This window comes from Acanthisitta chloris, unplaced genomic scaffold, assembly GCF_000695815.1.
Source record: "Acanthisitta chloris isolate BGI_N310 unplaced genomic scaffold, ASM69581v1 scaffold33067, whole genome shotgun sequence".
In the NCBI taxonomy this organism is placed as follows: domain Eukaryota; kingdom Metazoa; phylum Chordata; class Aves; order Passeriformes; family Acanthisittidae; genus Acanthisitta; species Acanthisitta chloris.
In genome coordinates, this window is record NW_008681853.1 from 144135 (window position 1) to 168174 (window position 24040).

Sequence of the window (24040 nt, forward strand, 5' to 3'; positions counted from 1 at the left end):
TGTGGCTTAGGAAACAGTCCCTTTTCTACAGCTGTCAACTCAGTCGTGCTCACATGGAGACTAGAAAACTGAGACAGTAGTTGCCCCAGAGTGTTTGTCCTTGGCCAGAGGTTGCAGCTCCATCTGGCTCACTGGAAAGTGCTCCCCTTCCCGATGGGCTGTGATTTACACTCCAGCATGCTGACGCATATTGAAATTGGCACCTGCTTGTGCTGATACCCCAGGCTGGGAGTTGGAAATTCGGGACATAAAGATACATGTCCCCTTCAGCCATTCTTGCTGCAGGAGCAGCAGTCTGGAAAAGGGCCATGCTGGCATCGCGAGGTGTTAAGCTGGGATGGCTGAAGGAGTTAATCTGCTGCCTCACTGTAATATAATAGAAAGAAAAACATGCCTGTGGGGCTGGTCCATTTTACTATGTAGCTTCAGCTGGTAATTAAAAAGCAACAGTTTGAAATTAGGTAGTAATATGAATAAACCCCAAATTAAATACACCCAGGACAGGTTGCATTTTTCAATGGGTGGATGCTTAGCATATCATGAAACTAGACTTCTTAAAAGAATTTCTCAGGCTGGGTGCCTAAAGCTGGGAGTTCCCAAACCGCCCCAGAGCTTTGCTTTTTGGCATGAGGGTGCCCCTTTCATTGCAGCTCACTCGTCACTGGGGCCAACTGGTACACTCTGTTCGGGGCATGTTCCCACATTCCTTCTGTTACGGTGGAAACAAAAAAGAAAAATCGAAACCCCAGAAGGGCCCAGTAACAGTTTTACTCATGAGTCAAGAGCATAAATGTGGTTTCAGGTTCTTGGGAAGGATTTCATGTGCCCCTTTGAAGGTGAAGATCCCGAAAGCAGGGACAATGTGCCCATTTAAGGTGGTGGAAAGTGATCATGGGCACTGCCCTTTGGGCATCCTGCCAGACATCCATTTGGGGAAAGCAATTGATGAGCAAAGTAGCAGGCTGTGAGCTCCTCTGTACGCAGATCTGGCAGACGGCTATTCTTCAATAGGGTGGTGCAACCTAGCACAGGGATAATTTTGAGCTGAAGGCATGGGGAGCAGGGAGGTGGGTGGGAAGGAGTGATAGGAGAAGAGGTATTTTCATCCAACTGGCAGGTTTCCAAAAGATGGGAAGTGTTGTCTGAGAAAAGTTCACCCTCTGCTCACCTCACTTCTTACATGCTTTCCCAGAGTATCTGTTACCAGACACTTTTGGGGGGTGTTGGACTTATCTGAGATGACTGTTCTTGTTTCAATGACACCTTTGAGCAATGTGCTACAGCCTTCACAGCACCACTCCTGGAGCACTGCTCTTCTCCAGAAATGTCCTCACAAACTTCTAATGTCCACAGAGCTCTTGTGTTTTGTGCAGGTGGCTTCCCTGGCATTGAGGCAGAAGTTGGGTTTCTGAATATAGGGGTTTGCTCTGGACTAATAAGTGGTGAGATACTCCCGGACAGGAATGACTGAGCGGAGCCAGAGGCCAAGCCAGGCTTGCTGGGGTGGTAGCACAGGAACAAGTAGAGTGGGGACCAAGGGGCATGCCAGGACCCAGGCTGGCAGCCAAGCCCAGGGCATCACCAGATAGACATCAGGGCTGTGTCCAGTTTGTTCCACTGAATCACTGTCTGCTTTGTCTGGGTGAGAGGCATCTCTGCCTTCCTCTGTGCCTGTGGGTTTCACATGGTCTGGAGGTGCTGCTTTAGACAGCCGTCATCCAGTGTCACCCAGTCCATCTCCTTTCTCTTTGTGGAATTGAGTCCATTCACATCACTTGAGCACTCCAGCCTTTTGTCCTCATAATGGTCTTTCCAATATCTTTTATGAGCTGTTTAAAATCAAACCCAGTTGTCAGCTACTCGTCTCTGGAAGACCTGCTATTCCTCTGCCACAGATTGCATGAAGGGTGTAAAGAAAGAAGCTGGTGCCAACAATTTACGCCACCGTGTCTGACCTGATTAAAACCTAATATGGGATTTTAGGGTTACTGGTGGGGGTTTCATACACAGTGTTTTGTTGTCTAGCAGGTCCTTCCTCTAAGTCACATAGCTGAATAGCCGAGGTGAGTTCCAGGGAGAAGGAATTTTCTTCTGAACCACTCTAGGTTCAGCCTCCCTTCAAGAGTGCAGTCTCATGCTGGAGGAATGAATTGATTTTACTGAGTGTTTGCCTTTTTGTTGACAAGATCTGAGACTGCAGTCCAGAAGCCTAACCAGTGGCACTTGGGCCTACAAGCCCTCACTGCCAGGCAGGGTGTTGGTTACTGAAACTGTTTGCACTTCATTGAAAAAACACTTGCAGAATCAGACTGCTCAGAGTGTAACTCATTTGGTAAAAATATTTAGCCTTTTAGATAGTTTACTCATCAAAATTAATCTGAGCTCAGTACAGTTGAGAAGTGAGACTGATGCAGAAGTACTGGATGAGAATAAACCCCACATACAAAATCCATACAAGCCCTACGTTTAGACTGCGAATTTAACAGAGGCAATTCTGTGCAGTGCTTCAGTTTTGATTAAGTTGCAAATCCATCCTTCTGTTATTTTGATTTCCCCAAGCTTGAATTTGGACACTGACCAAGGCAGAGAGTTATCCTACACTGCTCACACCATGACTGGTTGAACATCAAGCTGAGCTATTGGCAAAAACGACCATGCCCATGATGTGGTGAAGGCATTGAAACTAAAACATCCGTGGTGTGGTGGTTCACAAAAGGGGAAAGGATGGAAATTCCATACCAAAGCTCTTTTTCCCCCTCCCTTTCTTCTACATTAATCTGGGCTCTAACTGACTTTAGAAATAATACAGTCACTACCTTTAGAAGAAAAGTTTTCAGCTTATCCTCCTTCGAACAGTACCTTTGCAACAGCTGCTGCTGACTTTAATTTACATATTGAAGTTCTTTTTTGAAGGAGTTTTGACCTATTGAGGGTGGGTGTAGTGTTTATATTATATGTATATATATAGTGTATGTTTTTTAAGTGCTTTCAAGACAGAAATTAATTCGATGGTCTTTGTTTGTTGTCTTAATGACCATGTGCAAAGGAAGACTTGCATCTAAAGAGCACAAACTATAGCTATCTTGCCTGTTCTATCAGGTAACTCACCAAAACCTCAAACAGCTGCTCTCCAGGCTCTGACTGAACTATGTACCTGCTCCAGCCCTGCTGAAGCCAGGAATTTGGGGCAGAAGCTATAATGTATTAGGGTCAGCTCAGGGAATGAGTGAGAGCTGTCAGCAACCAGGAGAGTCCTTCTCTGACTTTGGGGGCTTGGGGCTGAGGGAATGGGGCTCTCATGCACACTGCAGTGTTTTCTGTCTAGAAGTTTTCTGTTGGTTTTGAATGCTTTGATTCAATCAGAATAAAATGTTCAAAAAATGTCTTTTACGTGTGCAAGTTCATCATGGGATCTCTGCATAAAGAGAAGAGTCAGGGGGCTGAATTCAAGCTGTTGAAGTCAACTTGAGCAGGAGTTTTGGACATGCAGGGCTTAAGGCTGGAGCCCAAATCTCCCTGTAGCTTTCCCAGCATCATGAAAACCAATGTTAGTGCTGGGGCTGCACATCAGTAGTGTGACTGCTCTGCTCCAGGCCATGCCTGTGTGTAACCATCATGGCTGAGCCGCAGGATGGGTAGTGGTTCAAGGTTTCTCCAAGCACCTTGGTCAGATTCAAACTGTTTTATTAAACTGGTTAATTGGCAGTTTGAAAGGGAGGGGGAAAAAGTGAGGTCCTTAGGTCTCCCTGGTCAGTGCCAAGCCGCAGACTGTTAACTACTCCTGCCTTTCAGAAGCAATAACTGTGGGTTTGGGGAACATATGGAACTAACTAGCCGAAAGGCTTTTATGAGGAGCTTTAACAGGGGGCACGGATTGTGAGTAGAAATTCCAGTGGATGAGTTAATAGTTTCACTTTCCTTAGCTGTCCCTTTATAGGAACAACAACAACAAAGTCGGGTACGTTCCTCCCACAGCCCCGGCTGTACAATGTGCCGATGCATCCAGGATTTCGTTTGGACACTGGGGGAGTCCTTTAGTAGATCCCCCAGGACCTGTATTTCCAGAGCTATTTCCTGATGCTGACCTCATTAGGTGAGTTTCACAGCTCACTAATTCCTAGCAACAGCACAAGAGATTCAAGGAAAGGGGAAACCCGTCTTCTGGAAACCAATGGAACTGAACAGATTTGGGCAAGCGCTTTTATTACTTTTCATTAATCTGGAAAATCAGGGACTTGCATTTTTCTTTCTTCTTTTTTTTCCCCTCCAAGTCTCTATTTTGACCTGAAACTGTATATTTGATTTTCTATTTGATTACAGATTAGGATAACTACAAAAGAAGAACCCCTGCAGAACTGTATATCTCAATATTTATGTCACAGCTTGTTTTGAACCAAGTCAGAGAGTGGGTATTCCTGGTCCGGAATTGCAGTTTGGGCACTGACAGGATACAGTCACTTGAACGCTTCCAGTAATGCTTATTTAGTATTTGCGTTGTGGTGGCACATGTCCAAAAGAGAGAGCAAAGGAAAACAAGAAGTTGCCTGCTCAAGAGTTGACATCATAGTATGAAATTTAAGTACTTGTTTTTGTGGTATTGTTATTAATCATGGGTCTGTGCAGGGTCACCCTGTAACTGCAGCTACTGCAGTCCTGTGAATGCAGTTTTCCTAGGGCTGCCTTTCATCCCTGAGCCTCCTGTGTCAAACACACCAAAAGAACACAGGTCCAATTTGTCTTAAGCTTAACAAAAGCTTGTTTCTTCTGTTCTAATTCCTGAATTTGTTATCTATTTTATTAGCAGTATATTTCACAGGGAGGACTGGGACCACGCAAGCATTTTATCTGCTAATAAGGTTTTCTTGTCTTATTTTACAGTGGCCTATTAGGTGCTCCCACAAAGCTGCTTTTCCATAGTGGTACTATTTGGCACCTTAGTCAGACAAATAGAAGAGGTGGACCTGGCAACCTTTCCACTTGGTTCCATGGGTGAACAGGTCTGCCTATCCACAGCTGACATAACCAGGAATGATGCTGTATTTGGTGAGGGTTAACTTGGTTTTGTTTTTTTTCTGGGCTTTCTTATTCTCTTCAGCTAGGGACAAAGGCACAGAAGATGGATAAGGAAAAATCTCTCTTGTACAAAAGCCATGATTTCTCCTCCTTAGCTATCACATACAGCACTAACATGTTGGTGGACATTTGGGACCCTTCAAATGTCCAGTCTGAAGTTGCTGACCTGGCACAATAAAACGTGATGCATGAATGTCTGTAAGAATACCTTGGAGCAAGTGGGATTTTTATCTAACTTCACTCCCAAAACCAAATTCAATGAAGAACACGATTTCTGGTGGAAAAGCTCAAGTGTTCCTAAGCCCAGTCCTGGTGCATGCCTGTTCACTTAACCTCTTTAAAAAGGTGGCAATACTTCTAGATCTGCTTCTGTGGATTAAGTTTACTTCCCTAAAAGTCAAATCTCATTAAAATATCACACAAAATCAAATCTCCAACCTCACCAGTGGCCTCGCAAAACAAAGTTCAAACTGTCCTAAGGGAACTTGCACAACTACTGATACCAACACTTTTAGTCAGTGCCATCCTTAAGACCCACTGCAGTTGTGGCTGCTTGCTTTATTTGAGGGGTTTGAGGTTTTCAAAGGTTTCATCTTTCTGAAATTAAACACCTTAAACATTCCAGTTGATTTATATGTGAGGCAGACTTTTGTAACTTATGCCTTCCATTCCTGTGTGACTCCTGGCTGTGTAATCCACAGGTGTGGAGAGGGGGAATACTGTCTGAGTGTCCAAGTAATCAGGAAAAGGATTAGCTGTAGTCTTCACTGGCCCAGCCCCTCATGCTTGACATGGCCATAGGCTGTGCAAAATAACTCCTAAAACATCTGGACCAGTGGTTCCTGGCACTGTGTGGGACTGGTGGGACCCACTCTCACTGGCAGTAAAACAGGACCTGTAGGTCTGCCCTGAGGGCTGAGCTAGTGTCTCCAAACACCCAAGTAAAATCTGTGTTGGTGAGTGACACCACTCAGATAAAAAGGTTGATCGGTCACAAACAGTGGGGGCCAGAGACAGACATGCAAAAATGTCTTCAAAGCACATCATTGTGAGGACCATAAATTGTGTGAATAAAAATGCACTTTCCCAGAGCCAAAGTCATAACTTCCCATCACTTCCCAGAACAAATACTGTCTGCTCTGTTTATTAGGTGGGACTGTGCATAGGCAGTCACTCTAAGTGTGTTTATTTTGAAGTCATCAGTTGTTCAGTAATCTCAGGCACCTCTGGGAGATTTAACTCAGATAGAGGTTTAGGCTGGAGGTCGTGAGGTCACTGATATTAAGATAGAGAGAAGGAAAGGAAACAGCGTTGTTTTTGTGGCATTATCTGAACAGTAAGGAAAAATAAATTCAGGTTTTAAGATGGCTTTAACCTGACTCTGAAGGAAATGGTCTACAAATCCAGCCAACAAGGAGGCGACTGTGACAAGACCCCACTTCTCTAAATTTGTTTTGAGCTGCCCAACCAAAACCAATGGTGGTTATGGTTTCATTAAACAAGTCTTCTCTAGTTAAGTGGTCACAGTTTGCCTTTAGCATATTCGAGTCCTTGAGTTTCTGATTTTAACTTTCCTCCTGAAATAAAGTATCTTGTGTAGTTTTTGGGGCAGTAGTTTGAACCCCATGGTAGGATGAGCTCAGCTGGTGGCCAGCATCACCTCTAGGACCCAAAGCTGCCCTGAGGCAGGGAACAGGAACATGAATGTCCTGGTGCTAATGAAATCTGGGGACCAGGGCACGGAGGTCCAGCTGCTGGTGTAGATTCCAAATAACTCATTCTCTTTCATGTAGAGTCTTTGGTGTCTTATAAGAAGTGAACTTGTACTTCGGGCTATTGTGCAGTCTGGCACTGATTTTTAAGGAACATATCGACAATTTTCTCTAAAGTCTTTAACCCTCTGCAAATGTGACCAAAATCAGTTTATAAGTTGCAAATTTATTAGGAGGAGACAGACAGACCCAGAGCATTAATGCACAGGACTGGTTTCCTCAGGAAGCTAGAATAACAAAAAAAATCTAAATTAAATTAAAAAGGGGGGAAAAAAGGCATTGGGAGTAAAGTAAGGATTTGTTTATTGCCTCCTTAATATTTTATCATAAAACACAGTCTTACCCTCAGGGTTTGTTGGTGGTTTGTATATGTGTGTGTGCCTGTGTATACATATTTTCGTATATAAAAATCCAGCAACATCCATTGTTTAAAAAATCAAAAATGAGAAGGATTTTGCTAAAAGCATTTTGGGAAAACCTCTGCTCTCATTTTTCCTGTCAATGTTTTTATAAGCTTTTATTTTTATTAGTCAAAATGTTTAGAATCCCCAGGAAATCCTGGGATGAACCATTTCCTCTTCGAGCTGTAGCCCTCAGGGAAAAAAGAAAAAGCTCAGATCCTTTCAAAGGTTAGAAATTTTTCAAACTGTATTTTTTGCATATTTTTTAAATTACAGAAAAACTAAGTTAGGAACTTCAGGCTGTGGTCCTGGGAAAGATTGATCTCTTTGTAGAAAAGCCTGAAGAGACCCTTAGATCTGGGCAAGGAAATCTTTGAGGCTTGCATCTTAATGGGGAACCGATTGCCGAGCTGAGGTAGAACAGGTTCAGTTGAAAGACCTTTTAAAAGTAAATTAAAAAATAACATTTGCTTTTCCTCAACCAATTTGTGTATGTTTGTTAGCATGTAAAAGCTTTGTATTAAGAGGCTGTTAGTGCACTGAAGATACTTTATTATTATTGATAATATTAGCATTATTAATATCTAGAATAAAATATGTGATTATATTTGTTACCTACATGAGGCATTGCAGAAGTAAATCCTATTGACTGTTTCCTTTCCTTCACCTTCAGATAAACTTCAGTAGGAATCATGAACTAATAAGAACTTTCATCCTGCAAACACATATGCACATTGTTAATTTTAAACTCCTCTGGGGTTCACTCCTTGAAGTGGGCTCAGTTGCTAAAATTTCAGAAGGCAAGTAGGAATGTTTGTCACAGACTGCAGCCTCACTGGGCCAGCTGGAGCTCAGCATGGGTTACTTTACCCAGGTTTTGAGATTCTTTGGAAAGGATGGGGCACTGCTGTTCTAAATGAGAGAAGCTGAAAAAGTGGCAAAATGTGAGACTGAGGGACACAGGAGTCTTTTCATGAAAGATGACTTATCAATATAACTTTTTAGAATTCTGAATTTTCTGTCATCCCATCTCAGTTTATTTTAGGAAAAGTGTGTTTGTTTATATAATTTGTGACAAACTGTCTTAGCTGCTGTTCTTCTGATTTATTCATCTACTTTTTATCAAGTTTCTTTGGAAGGTTCTCAGAAAGCTGAACATGAAAAGCCCGAACTTGGTGGTTCAGCAACTGGTAGAAATTATTCCCACAATCTGTCACAAATCTAAAAAGGTTTGTGGTAATTTGTGTGAAATTTAGTTTGGGGTTTATTTTTTTTTCTTTTGGTAATGCACACAAAAAAATTCTAATCTTTAAGGACATTTATTTTTTTGGTTACCCAAATTTACACGGTAAAGAGTCCTTCAGCTTTTTTGGTATTTTCAGGTTTTGGATGTAGACACTTGACTAGTCTGCCAGGACAGTGTTACAGTTCTGGTGAAGGGGGAAGGACTAAAGGAGGGAGACTAATAATGAATTTCCTAAAGTTTCAGTTACTACAGGCATGCACAAAGGCCCAATACAACACCTGTGACTTCAGAAGATTGTGATTTTTATCAAACACCTTGCAGCTGAGCCTGGGCTTTGGATTTAAGCTAAGGGACAGGAAGCAGAGGCAATAGAATTTTCCTCATTTAGGGGCTTTTTCATTCCATTGTCTGTCATGCAGCCAAGTAGTCAGCACAGATACCCTAAGAGTTCTCGGACTGTGACCTCTGAGCAATATATATTTGTTGTGAAGTTAAACTCTGTGCAGAATACTAAGGGGTTTATTATATGGTCTTTTCCTAGCAGGGGGCCTTGCATCTGAATGCTTTTCCACTTGGGAATGCCTAAAGACAGTTACTGTGGGCCAGAATGGATCAAGTGAATAGAATTCAAGAGTGGGAGAGTTTTTCAAAGTTTGGTCCTTTAGGCTTTGGTGTTTTGATTCTTACAATCTTTAACTTCTCTCTTTTTCTGTCTGCATTTCGACAGGTGTTGTTTGCTCTAAACCAAACTCTGCTCCAACATGAAAGCCTTCGAGCAGGTAGTTTGCAGGCCCCATATACCACTGAAGATCTCATCAAGCATTATAACTGTGGAGACCTGAATGCTGTGATATTCAACCATGACACTTCTCAGGTGAGTAAAATTGTTCCAGATGGGCCACGGAATTGAGAACAAATCAGCTGCTTCATCACTTTATATCCTCTTCCCCCCTGTTTAATGCCCTGTGTTTTCTTTTCACATGTGCCTTATTTCTCTGCTGAGAGACTGGAATTTCCCTGGTTTTGCTTGGGCTCTGGGTAACCATAGAATTATAGAATGGTTTAGGTTCAAAAAGTCCTCCAAGTGCAACCATTAACCCAGCACTGCCAGGTCCACCACTAAACCATGTGCCCAAGCATCACATCTACATGTCTTTTAAATACCTCCAGGAATGGTGACTCCAGCACTTCCCTGGGCAGCCAGTTCCAATGCTTGACAACCCTTTTGGTGAATAAACTTTTCCTACTATCCAGTCTAAACCTCCCCTGGCACAACTTGAGGCTGTTTCCTCTTGTCCTATTGCATGTTACTTGGAACAAGGAATGGACTGCCTGGAAAACTTTCCTAGGAATGTGCCTGAAAAAAAGTTAATTATGGATGTTTGGGGGCTGTTGAATGTAGTCGCCTCATTAAAGGGGGGGGCGGATATCTTTGTAATATTTGAGCTTATATATGAAGAGGAAGTGAACCTTATGTAAATAATCTGTAAAGTAAATAACTTTTCAAACATGTCATAATTCAATAATTTTGTGTGTGTCTCAGGCAGCCCTTCAGTCTCTGTTTATCTTAGTCATCCAAAGCTATTAAAAACTCTCAATGGTGCAGAAATCTGCTTTCCAGACCAGTTTGATACTTGATGGCAAACTCTGAGATTCTCACTGAACATGTAGGTTCCTCTTTCTCCTTTCCCATTAATTCTATGAAAACTTGGTCTTTGGATGTCATCTCCTACATCTCCTTCTTTTGATAAATATTTCCAGGTTCCTATCTCAGGTGCAGTGACTTTCTTGGGGGAGTACCTGTATAAATTTTGGCAGCTGTGGTATTTTGTATGTTTTGTCAATGAAAGTCTATTAAGTCATGGTCATGGTTTACCATTAGTAAATGCAAATCGATGATAACTATGTGACTTCGAGAACTGAGAGAGCATAAGCTCAGTCTGTTGATTGGGGCAGAGGTCTCTGAGACATCTTATCTTACCATTACTATCTTGAGTTGGACATGGCTCTGTGGGTTACTTATTTCTCAGCAGAACAGCTGGAGAAGTGAGGAGAGCCTCAACCCAGCTGTATGCTAACAAAGTCTTCCTGCCACTCCACAACATGGATGTTTCCCCAGACGTCTGGTATGCCCCTCTGAGAAGTCCCAGGTAGGAATGTAAAAGACACCCAGCAGCAGCTGGAGCTGCTCTTCCATGTGCCGTGGCACAGAACTGGTCTACCCGTCAGCAGGAGCAAAAAGACATGATCCTGGTCAATCAGCCTTCCTTAAATTCTGAGCAAAAGGTTGTGTTTCCTCTTTCTCCTTACCTGGTTATAATTTTCAAATAGTAGAAAGGGTTGATGGTGATGAATGGGATGAAACCCCTTTGCTATCCCAGTTAGTTCAGTTCTAGAAAGTGAAGCATTGATTTAGTGTGACTAAGCAGGACATATCAGAGTGGTTAATGTGGCAGTACTGAAACAGAAGTCTATGGAACCAAAGCTGCCAGAGCTGTTCATTCTGGTCATCCTTGCACTGAAAAGTAAGGGAAGAAAGCAACTGCGGTATGAATACGTCTCTAAAGATGGGGATGTGAGCTGGAAAAGATAGAGAGCTCATGACTTCAGAGGAACCTGGAGTAGTCAGTGGTTGGAACTGTTCCTGAAATATTGAGGCAGAGTACACATGTTAAACACAGAATAAACAAGCAACATGTAGTGGTATGTTTTCCATGGATGTGAAGAAAGCGCTGCTAGTAGGCAAAACTATGAAGACAGTCCAGGTATCTGAATGTCTGGTGTCATCTTTTAATCTCTACCAGTGTAATTTCTCCAGTGATAAAGCCTTTGCCCTGAGAGGAGTTGTGGCCATTCACAGCAGTTGCTTGGACTCACAGACATCTGTGATTTATTGATGCGTTGTCCTATGACAGACCCATGGGTTAGACTTGAGAGTAACAGCTTGCTGTAAAAACTTCTTTATCCCTGCCAATTATTGGATCAAATGTGAGTTTCAAAACCACGTTAAAAACAGAAGAAAGAAGCCAACAACCAGTCAGTGTTCAAGCACTGGTGTTAGTCATGGTCCCAGAGTGCATGCAGTTGATAGAGATTATTACGCTTACAGGCCATGGAAAATTAAAATCCCTCTATGTATACTGGTCCCTGCAGAACTCTAAATGTTGTGCAGTACTGTTGAGTAAAGAGTTTTTTGTTTGGTAGTGTTTTCGTAAACCAGCTTTATACCATTTATTTTAACTGTGAGCAGAACAAAATAGAAAATTAAAACCTAAAATAAACTCCCTATTCAGGTCGAGTTTTGCCAGTTGGGGTAATTCCAAAGTTTGTTCTGTGTGTTTTTTTGCAAGGATGAAAGACTCTGTCTGTCATGTAGAGATTCTGCCTTTTGGTTGCCAAATTAGATTAGCCTGACTTAAATATTTCATATAAAGCCTCCCCATGGGATCTTTCTCTGGAGACATTAAATGTAGGCAGAGAGATTTGTCATGTGCTGAGAGTCTATTGCAGGTGTCATCAGGTGACAGCAAGCGATTGGCCTAGAAATGCAGAAAAACTTTAAATATCCCAAGTGAGATGAATCATCGCTTAAAGTTCAGGGCAGGTCCCCTTGGCAATCTTGGGAGACAAAAGTGCTGCAGTGTTTTCAGAAGGTGTGTCCATTCTAACATGATATCCAGCTGCTGGTCCAACTCTTTAGAGGTCTGATAGTCTTACCTTGGAGCTAGTACTGTTAATGCAACTCTGAAATATTGCATAGAAAGGAACAAATGATCAGGAATGGAATTGTAGGACTCAAGGCTTACATGAAAGGCCAGGAATTCAGCTCTGTCCTCTGCCACCCAGGAGAACTGCAGAAGGCTGTGACTCTCACTCTTTGAGGATTCGTTTGAGGGGTGTTTAAGGTTATTCATGCCTACTTGTCTCTTGAAGGTTATCATGAGCAGAAGAATAAAGCTGAACCTGTCCATCAGTTGTCCCAGTTGATTGAGATTACTACAACGAACTGGGAAGTAGGTGGGAAAGTCCAACTTCGCTGCAGGGACAGTGGCAGGGAACAGGGTGAATATTTATCAAGATGCAGTAACTTCCTGTATTCCTCTAGTGTGACTCCTGGGAGATGATGCTGAGATGCCTTTAGATCAGAACTCATCCTGGAGTGGAAAGAAGGAGCAGAAGGGAAATACTAACACTGTTGGCTGAGGTGTTGCAGATTAGTTTCTTGAGCCACTTCAGCCTCCCCAAGAGAGTTTGGGAAATGTGCAGTTTCTCAGCACCAGTCTTGTTGACTCCTGCAGTGTTTGGGAGGAAAGGGCAGAGTTCTTCTGGGACCAAGACTGTGTCACGGGGGTGCACAGAAGGGATGGTGCTAGGAGGAAAAGTGCAGGGAAAGGTATTTTCTAGTCCAAAGCAGGTTTTAGGTCAGAGGACAGCTCCTTTGTTACCCAGGGATAGGGACACAACCACCCCAGGGAGATGACGCCTGCCTTGGGGTTGGGAAGTCTGACTTAGCCAGGGTAAGGTGACCAAAATGAAGAGATGTGAGCAGGGTCCCATATCCCTGACTCTTTCCTAGAGCCATCAGCACTAATGAGAGTGGAGGACTAAACAAATCCTGCTTGGTTTCACTGGTGGCTTTTAATTTTCCTTTAATTAAGAACAGTGAAAGGGGAAACACCTCTGCTTTCCTGTGGTTATATTACATTCCTAATTCAATTCCTTCTCTTTTCTTAAGTTTGGTTTCCAAACATCATTTTTCCAAATGTATAAATCCTGATTTAAGCTTAATAGAACTTTAAGGGGCTGAGTTTACTCAGTCTATGACCCAAAAAACAGAGTAGGAAACATCTTTCTTTTGATTCTCTTGTGACTTTTTGCAATCAAGAAGCTTATGCTGAGTTTCTGGGCAGAGAGTCAAAATGATACCAAAGAGAAAGTATTCTAAGTTAAAGATAGGACAGGCGTATTTTCTGCTCTCCCTCCAGACATTTTTCCCCTCAAAGAAGTCAGTAGCTTTAACTTCTGTATTCTGTCTGATGCTCTCACAAGGGAATTGAGGTCAGTATGTCCAGAAGCACTGAAATGCAAAAAATCTGATAGTGCAAAATTAGAAAATTATCTGTCTCCAGAGGATATTTTTTCTTACGTGAGACAGCTGAGAAATTGCCCAATGACCTGAAGCCTTCATGACGAACAAGTAGGGTGCAGAGCAATTTATTGTGTGTTTTATTCCCTAAATCTGATCTAAAAGTCTTTATGCAAACATAAATATTTGTGTTTTGGGCTTAAGGATAACTTGCACCCGTTACTATCTATGGTCAGTTTTGAGCTGTTCAAGTTTTAAGGACAGTTCTGTAAAGCAGATTCATCTCTGCCGGCATGGAATTAGCTGATTCTGTGTTTCCTTGTGTTCCTATGTATGCTTTATTAAGTGGAAAATTGGAAATCTGAGTCTGTAATTTTTCTCCTTTGGCCTTTCCCAAAAACTATACCCGTGCTCTCCTGCTATTGTTTCTCCTCTTCTGCCCTCAGGCATTCTCCTGACCTGAGGAGAGGCTCCTGTTCCATGAGGGATGGTTTCTCCTCCCTTGTTGCTGTTTTGGCATGTCAGAGACCTGCAAAAAAACTGCAGCTATGCTTATAACTTTATAGACAGTTTCCACTGACTATACTACCCACGCTGCATACTTGTTATTTGTCTGTCCCGTTTAGGGTTAACAGCACAATGCAGGAGTCATGCCTGACACTTCTAAAGCATCTTACATCTCAGTGGCCTTTATTAGTTTCTGTGTTAGACTGTATTGAGAGCCTGTTGAAGTAATGGAGACTATTTCCATGCCTTCAACAGGCTGCGTATGCATCCCAGTGGTCCCAGCCATGATTGGATATCCAAATTAATAAATCTAATTAGGCCAGTGATTAACCCAGTTAACAGGCAATATGCTCACCTCAGCGTAATGATCTTCTCATTGCCAGGAGAGGTAAGGTCTTGGCTTTATCCTACACAGTAAAACAAGCTATGCAATGAATTTCAATTTGTTTGGTGGTCACCACAGCCTGCAGACAGGTTTCAGCCCCTTTCAGGTGCTCAGGAATCTGTGAGCCTCTTCTTTGAGCTGTGTCCATCAGAAACAACCAAGCTTGTTGTATACTTTACTCTAAAGATGTCACTGTATCTCAACTTGCCTCTGCAGTTCAAAATGCCATGGATTCATGTGGACATACAGCCTTTAGGTGGTGGGTGTTGCCTGCTGAAAAGCATATGATGATCTTGATAACATGACATTAGAGATCGAAACACTAACCCCATGTCAGTATCAGCCTCCCTGAACTAAAGAATAAGACGTTTAGTGCCTCACTTCACAATGCACTTGCTATTTATAAATCGCCAGGTTGTGTTATGTACCCCTTTTAAAATGTTACCATCCTGCATTTAAACCTGTCCTTTAAGATTTAAGGGTCCTCATAGTTCTAAGAACATCATTAACTTGCCCTGTTGGCATTTTGGGTAAAATACAACTGGATTTCTGGCTAACTTCTCGAATCAATAAAAACTATCTATGGAATGCTCCAGCTTCAGTAACTGCAGAAACACACAGCTGAGACCATTAGGTAGAGTGCTGAATGACAAGTAGACCTAATTTGTCCAAGGAATGGTGTTTTATCTAGGGCAAATGAAGATAAATCCATGAACTGAAGGCACAGCTATTGTAACGCAATGCTTTGGAAGCATCTTATCGACTTCAGCTGTAACAAAGTGCAGGCGAACTGGCACAGACTCTCGTTCTTCCAGGGAAAATGATTATGGGCTTTCCAGAGAAGCAAGTGCAAGGTTGTTCTGGGCACCAAGGGAGCCAGTCCCATGAGTTTCCCAAGGGTCAATCATGCTTGCAGGAGTGTTAGGTAAAATGACATTGATGGCAGTCCTGCGTGTTCGGCGATGTGTGTGCTCAGTGCTGCTTGTGCCCCAATCGCAAGCAGAGCCTGTCTCCCACCTTCTCCCCTCTGGGCTATAGCACAGGATGCTGCTGCAGAGGTGTTGCCTTCCTGTAGTTCAGAAGAGCTCCTGGTCTGCTGTAGTGCTTTCTTTCCACTTGCACCCGAGTAACAGCTTTGTCTTGGTATACTGTGAGCATTTGGAAGTGAAAAAACAGAAGTGCAGCCAAAATTTTCAGAGTCTAATTTTCATATTATGTCAGAACAGGATTCCAGATTGGAGCAATATTATATTTTGGCTTATGTGTTTCAGAAAATTGGTTACAGATCCAGACTGAGAGTTAAGTCTACTTGTTGATGACAGTGCTGGGGAAAACACTGCAGGGATTATATTTTTATTAATAATCTGGAACATGCCCAGATAATTTTGATGCTACAGGTTTTGAAAATAGGTTCTTGCTTGAAAATTTTCATTACATGTTTGCATTTGGAGTTCTTTTACCTTGGAAGTTCTTTCCTTCCTCTTTCCAGTTTCCATATGAAGAAAGCAATGGCAAAGGAGAGAGAGTCAAAGAAAAGTTGGAACAAGACATTTAAAGGCAAAGATTTTTCTTTCAGACTGATGCATTATTAGAAAAGGAGCATATTCACCCACAGAAAAGGGCTGATTTGCATCAAAAACGTTTCAGGATTATTGACTTACTGTATTTATTAATAAGGGAATAAACTAAATATGTGTGAAAGAATGATTGGTAAAATCATTTGGAGTTGGAGGCAGTAGCGTGCTGCTTTCTGTGCTTTGCCCTATGTTTACTGTAAAGCATGTACTTTCCCTTCTCTTTTAAGAGCTGGTTTATGAAGTGTTTCTTGGAAAGACTTGTTCAAGAGAAATGAAAAAGACTTGTTAGTTTTTTAAACAGTGTCTTGTGGGTTGAATGTAGAAAATGCTTTTTTTTCTTTCTGTGTGTTTTATCTAGAAGATGTAATTGCTTCTCATTATGACAGGGAGAGGAAGAAAGGGGGACAAAGAGGCAACTTGGTTGTCCTGGCTGACTTGGTAGGATTAGCAGTAGGCATTAACAAAAAGACTGTGTTCTTGGGTACTCCTTGACATAACATTTCTTGGTCTGACACTATTATTGTGCATTACTGAACAGTGAATGCTGTAGATCAGGTGTCTCCAGTATAAACTGATTGTGCTCTCTAATGGTGACTTCAGACCTGGATCTTCTCTCCTCTGCGAGAGCTGATTGCTGATGAACCCAGAGTCAAGGCCTAGAGAGTTCCATAAGCTTAGATGCAAATAAATCAGTTTCAAGGATAGCCTAATTTGTCTCTACTTCACTGACTTAATCTGATTGTTCCTTATTTTTCTCTTTACTGATCCTTGTTCCATTTCTAAGTGCTTTCTTGGAGCCATTCTCCATCTTTATGTCCAATACTAGACCTCTCAAACAACCCCACCATAAAAAAAGTTAAAATTAGTTCAAAACTCATCATCCAGTTTGTTGCAGATGCCAGCATAACTAGAAGACTTAGGCTGGTTGGATTGGGAGTAGCCTGGAGTTCTTCTAGGACCAGACAGGAAGGCATGTCCATCTGCACCTCACTGCACCTCACTGCCTTGTGATGTCAGCTCCAGAGATCTCATGTCCAACCCAGCTGCTGTTGTGTTACTAACCAGATTTTTGCTCCTTGCTAAGTTATGTGATAGTTTCTAAATCATATCTTTTGGACCAGATCTTTTGGACATACACATTCAGGCTTTTCCTAGAATCTTACTTAACAGGGATGGGAAGAAACTGAAGAGCCCTGAACAATATATATTCAAGATATCCAAACCTGAGTTTGTACCCACTACTGACCAGCTGTTCTCCCACTGTGTAACAGAAGACAAAATGAAAAATACCTTTGGAAAAAGGATTGCAATTCTTTATTAAACCAACCCCAAACCCAAACCTTCTGGCCCCAGGGTTTTTTCACTTTATTGCCCTGCTTTGCCCTTTGATCACTATCTTTACTTGGGTGTCATGGCAATATAATAGGTGATGGTTTTAGTGTCAGAACAGAAAAAAAAATCTTCTTTGTCAAAGGAAACAAAGCATTTGGAAGGGAAATAGAAAAACTTGAACTTTTCCATATGTTTGCAGGCTTGTGAAAGCTGGCCTCAAAAAAATCCCAATGTTAAAAGGCTTTTAAATGCGGCAGGAGTATCATTAGGTAGTTAAGATTTCCCCTCCCCTCCGAAACCCAAACCATTATTTGCATACACTGCAGGCTTGTCATCCTTATTCAATTAATGAACAGGTCCCTGTAATCTGCTCCTAAATATACCCTGCATAGTTGGGTGAAGCTTGCAGAAAGGGGGCTGGGATCATTGTTCTGACTGTGTTTTGTTAAGACTTCTTTAATCAAAACATTCATTCAGATAGAGGCCGGCTGCATATTTTGGCATCGTGACCAAGGAGAGCAGGGATGGGGTTGGGGTGGAGAGGGAGGCACTGAAGGAGGGGTTGGTGTTGCTTGCTTCTTCTTTTTCTTTTATTTTTTATTTTTTTATTCCTAAGTGCTTGGAAAGCAACTATTTAACTGGTGTGGAAAAACAAATAGAAAACATACATGGAGGTCATGACTTCTCAGGGATTTGCTGAAATTCTTTTTTAGCAGGGATAGAAGTATCACCCTGCAGGCTGTGTGTGTGAGATGCACAGCCTATCCCTGTGGCCTTTATGTCTGGTTTTTGTTGTATTTTTGAAACACGTTTTCCTTCAGCCCAAATGGACAGAGAAGGCAGAACTAGGCAGGGCACACAGCTGTTGTTTGGCCATGTGCCACCTGGAAGAGCAGCAGTGGCAGGATGGATTTGGGGCTCTCAGGAAGGGTATCCATGCAGGTGTGGTGGGGGCTGATGCTGCAGGTAGAGGATTGTCCAAGGGCTGCAGCCCACCCTGCCTGCAGGCAGGTTTACACTCAGGCCAGCAGTGACTCCTACAGCTTTTGTGTCATCTGCAGAGATGGTTTTTAAAAGTGTCATGCACTATCCATAGAGATTTCACTGGCATTCAGCCTGCTTTCCCTCTCCACGTCTTCTCCTATTTGCAGTTATCCTCTGCTTACAAGTTTAGATGCTCCAGTGGCTCATAGACATGAGCTAGCCAGTTTGAAACTCAGTTTCAAGGACCTCTGTTTTTACACTCGAGTTTCCATGCTGACAGGTACCCCAGGTAGCTTTAAATCAGGGAGGCCAATTACAGCCAGCTCACTGGCACCAACAGCAATGTATCTGCAAGGTATACAAACCCTGAGCAGTGATGGAGGCTGGCAGAGATTAGCTCAGAGCCAGAAATGGCTTCCCAGAGCTGGTCCCAAGAAGTGTGCTTGCTCTTACTCTGGCTTTCCTTGTGCTCCTGGACTTTATTTCTTCCCTCACTTCCTTTCAAGCAAAAAGTATTTTTGCCTCTTTTCCCCCTCAGCCCTGGGAAAGGAAAAAGAGTGATGGAACCTACTTGACTCTGAGGATGAAAGGCTCCTTTTACAGTCCACTCGGGCATCTAATATATTACTTTAAATTTTGGTGCTTAAAAGAAAGCAATAATGGGTTGATCACATGCTCAAACTGGATACTGCTCCTTCCTGGTTTCCCTTTTCCATAACAGGCTGGAAGCTTATCTTTTTGGCAGCTGCCAACTTTGGGCTATATCAGTTTAACCAGACACCCCCTCCTTGGCTATTGCTGGTCTCCATCATGATGGAGACTCAGAAGTGCTGGAGGAAAACCAGTGGAGTTGGCAGCATCATTTGTTTTTGCAGCAGCCACGTCCTCCTTGTGGAGATGCTCTCACAGTCCATTCACTTTGCACTATTTGAATCCTTCATATCAGAGGCTGCAGTAAGTGGATATTGCTCTCCCAGATGCCAGAAGGATCCATAAATCAGAGGAAAACAGGTGTTTTCGAAGTCCAGAGCAGGATATTTTGCAGCACTGCAGTAAAACTACAATGCCCTGTCAAGGCTGGTTAACAGGAGGGTATCCTCCCTTCATAAAGGAATGATAACTCGAGCTCAGATGTCAGCCTCTGACCCAAGAAGGGATGGTGTGAATTTAGGGCCGTTGAGTTTGTTGGAGGAGCCAGTGGGCTCTGGGATGCTGCTTTGGCTTCCTGGCAGGCTCCATAAGCTGTGCTGTCAGCTGTTGAGATCCTTATCTTGTGTAGTGCTGTCAACCGTATGAAAGTTCCTGACCTGCGTGGTGCAGGGGAAATGCTTCAAAGCAAGATCCCTTACTTGTCTTCTGGCCTCTGCCCACGTAAAGCTCATAAACTAGAAGACTAATAAAGAGAACCCAATCTTTATCATGTTTGAAAAAAAATTAATTTAGTCATCGTGATCTGGGAACAACTCCCTGCTTACAATGGGAGATAAGGATTACTAGTGTGGAGGCAGAGTCCTCCTGTCAGGGGAAGATGGATGGGGTTTGTACTGAGATGCTGGACTGGAACTCTGGAAGCTGATGGCCAACTCTCTGCCTTGACACAGATGTCCCTTTTGCCCTTTTGGTGTGCTGCCTCCTATTTTCTCTGTTTAGCCTGTGAATGCTCTGGGGAGAGAAGGAGAAAGAAGGAAATAAGGCGTTTTCATTTCTCTGCAACTGTTAGTGATGATGCTGTACTTGAAGCAGTCTGGAGTTTGGATATTTCCAGAGTGAGGCTGGAAAACTTTTGAGTCATCTGCTGATTAGGAGACAGGGGGAGAGAGGAGTCTCAGAAGCCAAGAGGGTTGACCAAGTTACAATAGCTGGAAAGGTTTTCAGATCACTATATTTTCCATGGCAGGGGTTGGCTTCCCATTCCCCTCTCAGCTTCCTCTTCTCTATCAGCAGGTAGAATGATGGTTGAAGATCACCTCTGACTGCATGCAGGCAAGGAAAGGCACACAGCCCTTTATTCCAGTGTTGATAGTATTGGTTTCTCATTGACATAGTCTTACAATTTGAATTCACATTCCAGAAATACACTATCATCACTGGAACAGAACGAGGCTAAAAAAAGGTTATCAGAGGATTGGGAAATGTAGTGTATGGGGGTAGGAACGATAACACTATTTCTCCACATCTGACAGTGATTTGATACTGGACTGAATCTAGAGCAGTTCCACTGTAGCAAATAAATCCAAAGCAGGAAAAAAAAAAGTGAATCAAAGTTGATGGTGCTTGTATGTGTCCAAAAAAATTATTTGCAGATAGATATTCACAACTCTGGCATTGTGCCTCTGCCCAGAATATTTGTCCAAATATTAAAAAAATAGTAAATAAGAAAATGTACTGAAATGTAATCCAGTGTCCATGAATTTTCAGCTGAACTCTGGCACTAAGCCCTAAATATGATAAAAGACTGCACCAATATATTTTGCTTTTCACTTCTTTTTTTTCCCTTTTCTTTCTCTCTGTAGACAAAGCTGACAGCATAGCATAGGTCTTGAGTTATGGTGGATGCATTTTTCTAAGCTAAGGTATGCTGACAGCCCTTATGCTAATGACTGCAGCAGAATCCCAGCCTCTGCGGGAATTTATGGGAAGAGATGTTACCCCTGAGCATCATCTTGGACTTTGGATCTTCCTTTGGGTCCTTCCACAGCTAGACTCAGCCAGTACCTTGTGTGTAACATCAAGGTAGAAAGTCTTGCAGTCCCCATTTTACAGATGGACTTTTGAGAGGCAGGAGGAATAAAGCCAAATGCTTCAAGATACTTAGTGGAGGTTAAGTGCCGAATTTCCTTTGAAGGTTTAAACCCAAATGACATGCTTGTGATCATGCAAGAGATTTGTATCACCCATGGGAGCAGAACCATTTTTTCAGGGTAGTGTCATAACCACTCCACAATCCTTCCTCTTTCTTCTTCCTAAAGCTCCCACTGACTTCAAAGGTGAAGAATTATGGTCCACATCCCACAGCACTGTGAGCGCGGACGTGTGTGCAGAGTTTTACCCACACATATATTCCATCAGGGATACTGGCTCAAGTAAAATTACACAGGCAGTGGGGAGGGGAAGAAGTTTCTGCAAGGCTGGGACTTCTTTTTTATTCTCATATTCCCTTCCTTTAACCTCAAAAGTTTAACTGAGAAATGCAGGGTGTACCTAATGACTAAGTGTAGGATCTGTCTATACTGTCCATAGGAGAGCTGTAACCCAAAGGAAATAGGGATAGAAGAAAAGAGGAGTGTCAGCTTATTCAGTGAAACAACATATTCTTTATTTTGAACACCTCGATGAAATATATTAGCAAGTTTCCATGAGAAATATATATATGAGTTGGTTGGATTCTCAGAAAACTGCATAGCTTGCAGAGACAGGATATAAACAATCTATTTGTCTCTTGTCGTGTATGTCCACTACAAAGTGAGCACACTCCAGGTGATGTGGATTTTTGCTGATCCAACTGTTACTCTCCTAGATGAATAGCAAAATTAGAAGTTAGGATTTTTCAACAGTCATATCATCCACACCACTGTACATTTAAATACTGGTAGCAGCATTCAGCTGTTATTAGGAGGTCAGTCCCTCACCCAGTGGCACAGCAAGTGTCTCATCATTAACTCTCAGTTCAAAAGCAACAAATGCTTATCATTAAAATGTTAAAATTATTTTTTTTCACTGAATGTAAGCAAAACAGAAGTGGAAGGGAAAGATGCATCCTTTTGGTGCATATTCAGCCCATCCTTTTAAAACAACAGATTTTCTTTTTTCAACAAAAACACCACCTTAGATTCTGGCTCCAGTTAACAGTTTCCTAATTGCCTGTGACTGTTTCTTGACTTTCTGATCCCTGTCTGGTGGTTAAGAATCCAAAGGGTTTCTTAAATCAACAGGAGCAGCTGCCTCCTTGAAGCCAGGCATGGTGTATGTCACTGACTGTGGAAAGGAACTGTGATACAGGGAGGAGCAGAGTTGATTAATGGGGCAAGTGTTGTAACTCAGAGTGTGATTGCACTACTGTGTACAGGCATACTTACCACAATCATTTATCTTCTCTCCTCTGCCACACATGCAGAAACATACATGCACATTTTATTTTTGCCAGGCATTAGAAATACAGGAATGCACAAGGTGCAGTGGGACCTGTAGCTGACAATGTACCTCTTGAGGTGATGCCTTCCTTTTTCTTATTCCTTGGACAAGCCTGAGAACTATTGACAAAACGCAGTCCTCAGTTTTATCTCTCTGCCATTGGCAAATCCTTTCCCACAGAAGAGACGGAAAGAAAGGGAGGGGAAAAAGGGCAAGTAAATGGCTCTGGTTTGTGTACTATATTTTAGGTTTGATCAAGAGGAGGAACAAACTATAGGTTGAATGTGCATGTGGGACTGCGAGTGACGGAGTTGCATGAGGTGATGAAAGGTGCTCCCCTTCTTGGTAAAGACTGTCTTGGTCAAGGTCTAAATATAACTTCTGTTCTTGGGATATCTAGACCTCCAGTGTCAGAGCTTTCTCGTGGTTGGAGTGGGATGCACAAAGCTGTTTGGTCCCCTAGCATTGCTGCTCCTGCTTTGTGTAGGAGCAGGTTGTCCCCACAGGCAATACTGTACCTTGCTTTGCCCAAGGCATCCCAGGATATTTGAGACCAGGTCGAATCATTTCCCAACCTTCATTTCCCTTCAACCAAAAGCAGGGAAGAAGAGATTTCTCTTAGGTGGATGTTAAGCCTTCAGATGCTTCCAGAAATTTTCACCTTTCCATTTCAGTGTCTAAAGTTTTCCCTGGCTCTTGCCTGAGCTATGTCAACCCATTAAGCATAGAGCCTCTGTATAGATGAGATGCAAAGATCTGCATGGACCAATTGATTTACAGCTTTCCATTACAGAGGTTATTGCAAATGTAAAATGGCTATTCATTCCTCAGACTTTATTCCTACAATATAAATCTCTCCCTGCTTTTACGCAGGAATGGAAGCCACTACGTCCTTTGCTGTGGTAGCCAGCAACATTTTACCTCTTCAATGCTTCTGCATCCCTTTGAGACAAACACGCATCCTTGCCAGACGTGGAGGCAGCTTCCTTGTGTTTTAACTGGAAACTGGTGTTTCTGATAGGTCTGGCTTAATGGGAATTATTATTTGTTGAGTGCTGTCAAAGGGCTAAACTGAGAACAAGGTGCAAAGTACTTGCATGCTCTGAGGAGTTCACAAGATACACTGGTGATGTCAAGCCGTGCTGGAAAGCCTAGAGGAAGGAATGATTCAGGGTAATGCAGTGGAACTCTTAAGGAAGGACATGCTGTGGGGAACATGATGATTTGGCAAAGCAGGTTGAGAAGTCATTTGTAAAATCAAGGGTCCAGCTGGTCTGTAAGACCCAGTAGGCTAGGGCAGGATTGCTGTCAGCAGCAGTGTTAGCTCCAGCCACTTGAGATTCCCTGGCTCAGGATGCATCCCCATTGCTGTCTTGCTCAACTGGGTACAGGATTTGGTGGGAGTCCAGAGCGAGGTGTAGACTCGTCCTGCATATTGCATGGTGAGAAGTCTGTGCTGCTTGGTCCCAGACACACATGAGGAGCAATGCAGATGGGGCTTCAATGAAAAAGCTCTAAGGAGAGTCACTGGGAAGTTGGGAATCAG

The 24040-nt window shown here is 42.6% G+C and overlaps 1 protein-coding gene across 1 annotated transcript in view; it reads left to right on the forward strand.

Annotated features, from left to right (window-relative positions):
* Window positions 1-24040, forward strand: part of LOC103805583 (metalloprotease TIKI2) — a gene marked incomplete at both ends in the record, with an annotated part of 169501 nt that overhangs the window by 144076 nt on the left and 1385 nt on the right. Inside the window, one exon of the mRNA XM_009078239.1 lies at window positions 9220-9366. Within this exon, the coding sequence (XP_009076487.1) occupies window positions 9220-9366 (147 nt within the window). The remainder of the gene's footprint in view (window positions 1-9219; window positions 9367-24040) is intronic.